At 45.1% G+C, this 11,400-nt stretch overlaps 2 protein-coding genes across 2 annotated transcripts in view; one reads left to right on the top strand and one right to left on the bottom strand.

The window, feature by feature from the left end:
• Positions 1-1,176: 1,176 nt before the first annotated feature.
• LOC127579767 (histone H3.3A) lies at positions 1,177-4,921 on the top strand. The gene is made up of 4 exons (XM_052032670.1): positions 1,177-1,273; positions 1,611-1,749; positions 2,232-2,385; positions 2,980-4,921. The coding sequence occupies exons 2-4, from the start codon at positions 1,622-1,624 to the stop codon at positions 3,106-3,108; spliced, it is 411 nt and encodes a 136-aa protein (XP_051888630.1). The 5' UTR covers positions 1,177-1,273; positions 1,611-1,621; the 3' UTR covers positions 3,109-4,921.
• A 2,597-nt stretch (positions 4,922-7,518) lies between these two features.
• si:ch211-250n8.1 (uncharacterized) overlaps positions 7,519-11,400 on the bottom strand; it is a 75,286-nt gene continuing 71,404 nt past the window's right edge. Inside the window, exon 16 of the mRNA XM_052033188.1 lies at positions 7,519-9,342. Coding sequence (XP_051889148.1) covers positions 9,308-9,342 — 35 coding nt within the window. The 3' untranslated portion in view covers positions 7,519-9,307. The remainder of the gene's footprint in view (positions 9,343-11,400) is intronic.

The following is an 11,400-nucleotide window of genomic DNA, read 5'->3' as shown; positions in this document are numbered from 1 at the left end:
GTTATAGTGGGTGGGAGCTGGGCTGTGGGAGGAAGGGGATTGTACTGGGTGGGAGCTGGGCTGTGGGAGGAAGGGGATTGTACTGGGTGGGTGCTGGGCTGTGGGGGGGGTTGTACTGGGTGGGTGCTGGCTGTGGGGGGGGGATTGTACTGGGTGGGTGCTGGGCTGTGGGAGGAAGGGGATTGTACTGGGTGGGTGCTGGGTTGTGGGAGGGGGGATTATACTGGGTGGGTGCTGGGCTGTGGGAGGAAGGGGATTGTACTGGGTGGGTGCTGGGTTGTGGGAGGGGGGATTATACTGGGTGGGTGCTGGGCTGTGGGAGGAAGGGGATTGTACTGAGTGGGTGCTGGGTTGTGGGAGGGGGGATTATACTGGGTGGGTGCTGGGCTGTGGGGGGGTTATACTGGGTGGGTGCTGGGCTGTGGGAGGGGGGTTATACTGGGTGGGTGCTGAGCTCTGGGGGGTTATAGTGGGTGGGTGCTGGGCTGTGGGGGGGGGGTTATGCTGGGTGGGTGCTGGGCTGTGGGGGGGGGTTATACTGGGTGGGTGCTGAGCTCTGGGGGGTTATAGTGGGTGGGTGCTGGGCTGTGGGGGGGGTTATGCTGGGTGGGTGCTGGGCTGTGGGGGGGGGTTATGCTGGGTGGGTGCTGGGCTGTGGGGGGGGGGTTATGCTGGGTGGGTGCTGGGCTGTGGGGGGGGGGTTATGCTGGGTGGGTGCTGGGCTGTGGGGGGGGGTTATGCTGGGTGGGTGCTGGGCTGTGGGGGGGGTTATGCTGGGTGGGTGCTGGGCTGTGGGGAAGAAGACTACTTAGCATATTAAAATACTGAGCAACGCCAGTTTCTTTGTACTGTGGAAGCCCATGATGTGTGTTTAGATCCACACATGTTGCTCTCACCCTCCGTCAACCACATTTGACCGACCTTTCCGAGGCCGGGAGGCTCCAACCTGCTGCTCTCCGCCCTCCTCGCCCGACAGCTGGACCTTGGTGCCAGCCGGAGGATCGAAATGCGCCTTAAAATAAACCAATCAGAACGCGGAGATTTGCTGGTAGACGATTGGTTCGTTCTGAGACAATAGACCTATGGCGATGCGAGTTTAAAGGCCAATCAAAAGCAGGATTTGTATCCAATCAGAGCGGGCTTTGTCCCCGGGGAGGTGGTGTGGGCGAGGATGACGTCAGCTCGCTGACACGTCAGAGGTATAAATAGCAGTGTCGGCGGCGGCTGGCCGAGTCTGGCGGTCGAGAGCGGCGGGGAGAGGTGCTGCTGGAAGGTAATCAGACGGTGGTCGGGGAGGGGGGAGGGGAACAGGCCGCCCGCCCCCCCCGAGAGTGGCCGGTCCGGTAGCTCGCGGTGTGGCCGAGGTAGTCCGGCCGGTGGTGTTTACTCGGGGCAGCGATCGGCCGGGACGGCGGTGCGGGGCCGCTCGGCACAAAATGGCGGGCGGGGGCCGGCGGCGCGGAGCTTTGTTCGGGGGCGAAGGTACCGGCGGGGTGGGGAGGGCCCGGGGGTGGGGGGGGATGGGGTGTGGTCGCCACTCCCGGGATAATTCCCGCCCCGGTCGCCCGCCGGCCGCTCACTGAACTGCTTCCCCCTCCTCTCGCCCGCAGCCTGAGGCAGGATGGCCCGAACAAAGCAGACAGCCCGCAAGTCCACCGGAGGCAAGGCGCCCAGGAAGCAGCTGGCAACCAAGGCGGCGAGGAAGAGCGCCCCGTCTACCGGCGGAGTGAAGAAGCCCCATCGCTACAGGTAACACGGGGGGGGGGGGGTGTCCGGGCCCCGGGGGGCGGCGTTGACATGCGGCCCTCGTCCTTCCCCCTGTTGGGCGGCTCAGCGGGACATCGGTGTTTGGGAAGCTGCAGTCCGCCGCTGCTGGCTGGGCGAAGGCACCACGGGCCCAGGATCTGAGCTGTTAACTCTTCCTGGCAGGTCGGGCAGCATCCGTGGGCGAACTGCTGCCTCGTCGACCCCGTCAGGCCTGATGGTAACTCGTACAGGCTGCCTTTTTACTTGGTCTTTTTCATGCCAAACTTCTGGGATCCTGAGTAGTGTAACCTTACATGAAGCCTTGCTTCAGTTGAGTACTGATCTTTTCATTAGATTGACTGAGGTTTTGTAAAAGACGTTAAAAATGTCTTTTACAAAAAATTACACACTTGATGTACTGAGTAGGTTCCATTTCTAAAGTAGCCACATGCTAATTCAATAATTGAGTTATTTGCTCCTTTCAGGCCTGGCACTGTTGCTTTGAGAGAAATTAGACGATATCAGAAATCCACAGAATTGCTGATTCGCAAACTGCCCTTCCAGCGTCTGGTGCGTGAGATTGCTCAAGATTTCAAGACTGATCTGAGGTTCCAGAGTGCTGCAATTGGTGCATTACAGGTATGGTGATCGTAACTTCTTCGCCTGTATCATAAGGCACATGACAAAGGGTTGTGTGCAGGTGGCTCTTTACTGATGTCATTATTTATTTCCCCTTTTGCCAGATTAAAGGTCACACTGCTGCAGCTGGTTGGCTAGTGAATGTGTTTATGGTGATGAGAATAGGAAGCATAAATGTGGTGAATGGCTGATGGTATAGCCATCAGCACAACAATTTGGGAAAGGGTCATTGTGCCAGAGTGAGAATTTTGGAGCAGTGAAGAAAGCTGATAAGAGCAGATCTTTCTTTAAAAAAAATAAGTTACTCTAGGAATGATCAGTGAGCCAGGCAGGAGTTGTTCTTAATACACTGTCCACAGCATGTATTATATATCAATGTTCAAGCACAATCATGTAACCAGAACAAACCTGGGTAATATGAATGAAATTTTCCCAATGAAAATAAACTGATTTGTAATATTGGCCTTTATTACTGCACAGCTTGAACTTAACTTCGAATGACAGATTCAATGTTGACCAATCTTATTTTCTCTTGTCAAGTTAAATCAGAAGCTTGTGGACTTCCTTTGATACATGTAACTTTCTTTTCAATAGGAGGCAAGTGAGGCATACTTGGTTGGTCTCTTTGAAGATACAAATCTGTGCGCCATTCACGCCAAGCGAGTAACCATCATGCCAAAGGATATTCAGTTGGCTCGCAGGATACGTGGAGAAAGAGCTTAATTGGAGCAAATTCATTCTATCACAATGGACTGTGGGACCTTTTTTAATATTGCAAGATTTACAGATGGGATTGTCAGGATACGAACTTTTAAGGAGTGATATGTGCAAATGGAATATGTGGTATTCGCTGTTTTTATTCAATTTTCTAAAGTTTAATAGGGTGGGGGGGGGGGGAATTAAGCTGGTTTGGGAGCCCTTGCTGTTATTTTGGAAAAATAAATCTAAACTAGCTGAATTGGAACAGATCAGTGTCCACTTGTCATTTGCATGAGGTGCAAGTGGGGAATGCCCATTGCTCTTCAAGCACTTGAGTTAAGTTTTTATTTTATATTATACTTGGGTTTTCTATTAGACTGTTTCCTAGAGCATTTTGTATTAGTCAACTGAAGGGAATGTACTGGGAAAACTGCTTCCTAAATTCATTCCATTGGTAACTCAGGAGGAATTGTGGTCCTACACCAAGTAAATTGCATTGATATTTTGTACATCAAGCTGGAATGTACAGCTTGGCAGCTATGTACCTATTTATGCATTGTTTTTTCATGTTATCTGTTTTTGGGAGGGGAAGTTATTAATTCATCTTTTATTAAATTGTTTATGGACTCGCATGTGTTGCTATTTGTTCTCGTGCAAACAAGTGGTTTTATGTTGGGGGGAAATGTAGATAAGGGCTAGTTTGAATTCTTGAGTAGATAGCCTGTGAATTAACAATGTTTAGGTGAATGCCATTCTGCGGACTTTGTTGGAAGCAGTGGAGTGTTGCTCCTTAATGATGTGGGCTTTACTTGCCCAGAGTGGGGCAATTCACATTTGGAAATAGTTGCACAAATTCTTGTTTTCCCCATGATTTTTTTTAGTCCTATACCACTTTCTTGCCATCTTTCAGATTGGAGTGGTATGAATTTAGTGTACAGGATACAATCCCATTTAATGGCACTGATGCTGACACTGCTAGATGCAGTAGTGTCTGAGCACTTGCCAATTGATTGGAGATGCTTTGAGGAATCTTTCCAAGCCCAAAACTGCAAAGATAGTTGCAGCCCTCTTGCCACTGCTTCCAACAGCACTCAGTGTCTTAAGAGTTTCTTCGTCTTGATGTAAAGGAAGTAATATTGCTAGTATTAGAGATTCATTTGGATTGGCCATAGGTTAAGGGTTGGATGCAACTTAAACCTCCACAGCCTGAATAGATATTTCTAAGCAGTCTACTACAGATAAGACAAAAAGGAGATGCATTCAAATGTTATCAGATATCCTAACTGTGATGCCAGTCCACATTGATCCCTAGCTGGATTATTGACTCACTAGAATCACTGACAATGGAATTCCAATAGACTGCTACTTGGATGAGGAGGAGGCCTGGAAAACTTGTTACTGTAGGTGGAATTGACACAGGTGTTCTACTGTGGCATTCAGTGATGTTGCCTATTTGTCTGTTCAGTAAAAGTTTAAAATATTTGGATAGTTATCCTCAAAACAATGGTATGGAGCTGTCCAATTTTGTCCCTTTTCCATTGGGGACATGCAATAGGTTACTGCGCAAATAGTGCTTGGCTTGGTGTTACTGGGGCCATTAGTGTTGCTCGCCTCCTTGAAGGCTTGGAGTGGCTGTCATGGACATGAGGATTTCACCTGAAGTTGGAGCCCTTTTGGCAAAAGATCACATGCTGTACTACAGTACAGAGCTGGTAAAATTGTAAATATTGCATTAAAGTACATGAACTAAATTTCTTGTAATACTACTGTAATTGTTACAGAATGTACTGTATTTTCAAATGCAATAAATGCAGTAATATGCAAACCCTGTACATAATTTGGGTCAGCTATTTCAGTGCTGGATCTCCAGTCTGCAGAAGTGCATTTACTTGTACTGATACATTGGGCATGGTTCAGATGCACCTTCGGTACAGTCTGTTCAGTAAAGTTGAGTTGCTAACTGCTTATTGCAGCAAAGGCTAATTGAATGCTTGATTGTGTTTATTATGGTATTCTGATGGTGTTTGAGGGCTGATAAGTATTTAAAGGTTAGCAGTAATTTGGCTTTCTGCTATCATGCAGAAAGTAGTGATTTGGAAGTTCACAACCAACTGAAACTAATGGAAAGAGTGGACATCTTAATAGATAAAATGGTGTTCTTGACTTTCAAGTGAGTGAGCTGTAGAGCTAACGTCTGGTGCTTTTGGTGTGTGAGCAACAGCTCAACGATTTGCTAAACTAATTGTCTTGGTGAAACCATGTTAGTGGGCCATTTGTATGTTGTACCACATTGGGATGAACACTGGAGCAGAGCTTCTGGTTTGCATCTGAAGTGACCCAGTAATTGATGTGGGGGGGTGGTGGAGAGGAGAATCCTATCAGCTTCAATATTACATTAGGTGATGGTGTTTGAATCTGGGTTCCCCTGGACAGGAAGAACAACTTGCTGTCATGAGTAGGAAATTGGATATTTAAAGTGGTTGGAACTTCTGAATTTAAAGATTTCAGAAAGACAGGATGTTTAAATGAGGCTGTTTTGCATGAGACCATACAACAGTGAATGAGATTAAAAGTCACAAGGGTGTGACTAACATAAGGTTATTCATGAGTGAAGTGAAAGATCCAGATAAAGATATGGCTTAAAATAACATCACTGGTGTTGCAGAAGTTCATCTAGCATGCTTTTTATCAAGTTCTGAAACATGAATTTGGTTCAGCAAAAGAACTGCTGAAGGGACTTAGCAGCTTGAGCAGAACCTATGGAGGCAACGGGCTGCTTGATGTTTTGGGTCCAGACCCTGCATCAGGACTTGACTCAACACTGTCTCCCTTGAATTTTCTATTTTTGTGTCACTTTCAGTAGTATTTCAGCCTGCTGAATTCAGATGTGTTGTCACAAATGGGAGAACACCCTGCTATTTAAGTCATCCACTTGGAGTACCAGCAGTCTTGGTGAGCATAAAATTAGAGTAAAGAGGAAATGTCTATCAGTATCTCATGCTGCCAATAACTGGGGAGGGGCACTGAAGAGTACAGTAAGGTAGAAAAATATCCTGTGGGAGTGTTTCCATTCAGCCTGTATCTCCACCCCAGTTAATGTCAGCAGATGGTGCTCATGGACCTTCACATCAAGTTCATCCCCATGATACCACCCCAACCTAGCCTCAAGAGGAAGGAAGTTTGTTAGCTCCCACAATGAGTTTGAAGGTTGACACATACAGAGTATACCACAGATAACTGCTCAAAAATTTTAATCAGCTTGGGTTTCCTCCAGATGCTCTGGTTTCCTCCCACATTCCAGAGATGTATGGGTTAGGAAGTTGTGGGCATGCTGTGTTGGTGCTGGAGTGTGGTGTTTTGATGTACATTGACTAATAAAGATGGCTTATTTCACTAACCAGTAAGTTTAGAGGGACTAAAAAGCAAACTAAATGCTATTCTAGAAATGAGAATAAAGGCCTGCAAATACGTAAAGGAGAATAAGGAAATGGCCAAAATGGAAATGATATTCTGCACTCTTCATGATGGAAGATACAATGATCATTTTATAAACTGAGGTGTCTCAATGAACTTTTCTACACATTTTGTAGAAATGATTAAAGCTGACAAATCATGGACCCAAGTGTACATGCCAAGTTCTAAGGTGGAAGCATTATTCATGGTCTTCCAAAACACTCAGGTTCTGTAACAGTCCCAACAGATTAAACAGCAGTGTTATTTGCTGCCATCTGGGGAGATAAATTAAGATATGGACTTGTAAAGACATATCCCTTAGCAGGCATGTGCTGCTTAATGATAGTAACAAAAGTATGTGATTTTACAAAGGGAGAATTCTGCTTGACAATTTTTAAAGACTGCTACAATCTGAACATTCAAAGGGTGTTTGGTTTGAGGGTGATAGGAATAAGGATTGGTTAAAGGATAGCTCTACATATATATGTGACCTGAGGAAGATCAAGAAGCTAGTTACGTGGCTAGGAAGGGGCAAGTTAAATGACTGAACAAGATGTTGGCAAAATACTGAGGAAATTGAGAGCTGGCTTATGAAAAGGATTGATGGGATCAAGGCTGAGGCCATTTCCTCAGGCAACAGGGAAGGGCTAGGAGTGTGGATGTTCAGCAAGTAGCATCAGCCAGTTAGGATAGAGACATTACTTAATGTAAATGTTTATAATTCTGACTCCAGAGTGCTGAGGAAGCTCAGCTGAGTATTCCAGATAGGGAAGAGTTTTCACAAGAAAGTGAATGTGAATATCAACCATAATCTTAATGAGCAGTAGACAAAGGTCTTACTCCTATTCCTCTATGGCTATCCAACTTACACAGAAGTGCCTTGCAGTTCACAGGTTGGTTTGCTATGTTTTATGTATTAAAAATGGTGATCACACTAACTAGTACATTTCAGGCTAATTCAAAAGTTGTGAAAGACACCATATAAATACAAAGCTTTTATTAATCACATTTTTCACCATTTAGACTCAAGCTGAAAATCATTGCACAAGTTGGATTTGCAGTTCATACAGATTTTTAACTTCCACCTGCACACCCAAGGTCTTCATACTTCCCATTAGGCAAAGACCTTCATTCAACCAAAGATGCCAGTGAACCTATTTATTGCATAGATTAGGGGTAAAACGACCACACCACCACCCTACAGCACACAGGATCAGAAATTTGCTCAGTGCCTTTGATAACTCAAAAATATTTGCATACAGTTTGAATAAACAAAAAGGCTTTTTCTGCACCATACTAAATATGGAAATTTGTGTTAGGGAATGTTTCCACAGCAATGGTTGCTGGCTTAAGGCCTCTTTTTTTGTTTCATTAATAGAAACTGGGGACAACCCTAACTGTTTGACAACACTATGTATCAAACTGGGTCAGAACCTCTTGGACGAGTCCTACCAGGGAGGGGAAGTGAGTAAGTTGTGGAATTCTGGCTGATCGTCACCTCTTGGGTTCAAGGACACTGAACCTAGGAATATGGGGAGGTCAATCAGCCCTTCAAGACTGCCAGCCACTTAAGTAGATCACAGCTGATCTGCATCTTATTTCTATTTTTGGACTTTGGCTCTGTAATCCTCAATATGCTTGCCCCTCAATTTCTCTACCAAAGAATAATTTCTCTCTATAGCCCCTATCAAATCCTTGTTCATGTACATTTCACTTAGATCACCTCTCATTTTTCTCTCTATCCAAGGTAATCAGCCTAGCTCATTTTACCATTTAATCCAGTGTAATTCCCTCCAAGGCTAATATATACTTCATGAGTTAACCTAAATGAGATCTAACTAGAAGTCCATAACTAACTTTCACCACTCTCTATACCATTGTACCTATCAGGATCAAACTGCCAAGCGTGAAGGAACCCACCATTACATTCACATGCAAGGCCTTCGACCAAGCTCACCTCAATGCTTCCCTGTGCCATGTTTTTGCATGCACATGAAGATAGCACATCATTTCTGTGACTACAAAAGGTAGAGAAGTGCTAATGTTTGTTGTATGCTATGGAACTGAGAAGCAGCACCCAGACACTGCTGGGAACACTATCAGCTGTATAACACTAGGAGGCAATACTGGCTGGTACAGCAATGCCAATGCATGACATCAGGTGGTCAGTACTGATAGGTATGGATCTGTCATTGTATAACTGGGACACTGCTTTCCTTGTATGGGAGCAGTAAGTTGAAGAGAACAGATTAAGAGAATCCAGTAACAGTAAAAAATACACCAAATTATCCTTGCAAAAACTGCAACTAAATAAGAGCAAAACAGTTTCCTGGTCACCATTCTGAGGTAGAGAAAGAGGGCAGTGTCCCTGCCCAGAAAAGCAACTGTGTGACTCCAGCATCTGTGCTCCAATGGACAAGAAACAATTCCAACAAACCATAGATCACCACTGTCCTTCTCTATGGGAATATGAGAAACTCCCCTTTAAAGGGAGGAATCCCATCAGATGCACAGGAATGTCTCCATTGTGTTTAGGAATGGCAAGGGATACTCCTCAGTCACACCCTTTTATCTGACCACATTTAAGCTTGACACAAGAGGATGGATCCTCGGAGGCAAATACATCCCTGGTTGTCAATGTCCAGTGGTGAATTTGAGGAGTCTTCAACTTTCCAACTGTATACCTGATCAATCACCATAGTAGTGATCAGATCAGGTAAGGAAGCTGCATCACAAGGCCGCATGACTGGTTGGCCATCCCCTTATTCTGTCACACAAACCACTCAGTGTGTCGGAACCCAGCAGCTGAAAGATAAGAAAAAGTTTCAATTAAGATTATAGAATCATGCAATCATAGAACACAACAACAGGCCCTTCTGGTTCACCTCGTCTATGCTGACCATTGTGGCTATCTATGCTAATCCCATGTGCCTGCATTAGGTCCCTATCCCTCCACACCTTTCCTATCCAAAGTCCAAATGGCTTTTAACCATTGTAACTATCTGCCTCTGGCAGCTCATTCCAGATAATAACCACACTCTGTGGAAAACATACCCCTCAGATTTAAGGTGAGAGGGTATAAGTTTAAAGCAGATCTATGTCCTCTGGTTCTCGGCTCTCCTACCCTGGGAAAATGTTTTTGACTACCCTTCCTATTTATGCCCCTCACAATTTTGTAAATGTCTATAAGGTCACCTCTGTCTCCTACATTCCAGTAAGAATAAACCCAGCCTATCCAATCTCTCCTTATAGCCCTGCATTCCAGGCCACATCCCGGTGAATCTCTTCTGCACTCTCTCTATTGCTACCACATCCTTTCTCTAGTGTGGCCACCAGAAATGTACACAATACTCCAAGTGTGGTCTAAGCCATGTTTTGTACAACTGTAACATGACACCTCAACATATGAAGGCAAGCATACCAATGCCTTATATACTACCCTATCCACCTGTGTCACCAGTTGCAGGGAGCTATGGACTTGCATCCCAAGGTGTCTCTACATCAACACTCCTAATGTCCCTGTTATTTATGCTAAATGATTTACTACAATTTGACTTCCCAAAGTACATTACCTCTCATTTATCTGGATTAAATTCCATCTCCCACCACTCCACCCAACTTTCCAGCTGATCTATGTCCCACTGTATGCTTAGACACCTTCTTGCCATCTACAATGTCACTATTTTTTGGTGTTGTTTGCAAACTTCCTAACCAGACCACCTACATTCTCATCCCTCTGGTACACCAGTTGATGCAGATTTCCATTCAGGGAAACACCATCCACTGCTACCCTCTGCCTCCTATCACCAAGTCGATTTTGAATCCAGTTCACCAACAAGCTTCAGATCCCATGTGCCTTAACCTTCTGGATCAGCCTACCACATAGGACCTTGTCAAAAGCCTGACTAAAGTCCATGCAAGTCACATCTACTGATCTACCCATCAATCTTCTTAGTTACCTCCTCAAAAAACTGATCTCCCCTACACAAAACCATGCTGACTCTTTATCACTCCACACCTTTCCAAGTGAACATAAATCCTGTCCCTCAGAATCTTCTCCAACAACTTCCACTTGATGCAAGGCTCATCAGCCTGCAGCTTCCAGGCTTATTCCTACTGCCCCTTTTGAACAAGGGGACAACATGAGCTATCCTCCAGTTTTCTGGTACCTCACCTGTCACTAATGAAGATTATATCTCACTGACTTACAAAAGGATCAGATGGTCAGTAAGCTGCAGTTCTATTTTGGGCAATGACTTTGCAGAACAGCTTTGTTAATCTGCAAGGACGACCCTGAGCCTTCAGTAACTCTTCACCCCACTGCCAGTCTGACTCTGTATCTTTGGACTCCATTGCTCTAATAATCCTGAGAAACAGAATTTCACCTTCCATCTGGATATGCTGCAGCCCTTGAGACTCAATATCGAATTCAACACATCAGGAAACTGCCCTTTTATTTCCCCAGTTTCCACAGATGTGGCCAGACCTTCCAGTTTCAATTTGTTTATCATCTTCTGACAGATTTTGAAGTAATCATCACTGACAACTTTGTTCTGCACCCCATCACAGACATCCCTTCTGTTCTCCCCACCCGTGCCCTACCACATAAAGCATGTTTGTTTCCTCACGTTCTCAGTTGTGATGACCTTGATCTGAAACGATGCTTTCTCTCCCCACAGATGCTGCCCGACCCAAGTGCTTCCAGCATTTTCTGTTTTTGTTACCAAGTCTACCTTACAACTTTCACAAACTTAGGAATAAGTACTTCAGTGTTCATTGCAAACAATTCCTGTGCAGAGCTTCAAAGCTGAACTTCAGTTACTGAAGTTGTACCCAAAAAAAAATGCTTCCTGGGAAAAATTC

This window comes from Pristis pectinata, chromosome 18 (genome assembly GCF_009764475.1).
Source record: "Pristis pectinata isolate sPriPec2 chromosome 18, sPriPec2.1.pri, whole genome shotgun sequence".
NCBI lineage: Eukaryota > Metazoa > Chordata > Chondrichthyes > Rhinopristiformes > Pristidae > Pristis > Pristis pectinata.
The sequence above is the reverse complement of the archived record's forward strand: the minus strand, read 5'-3'. Positions and strand labels throughout refer to the sequence as shown.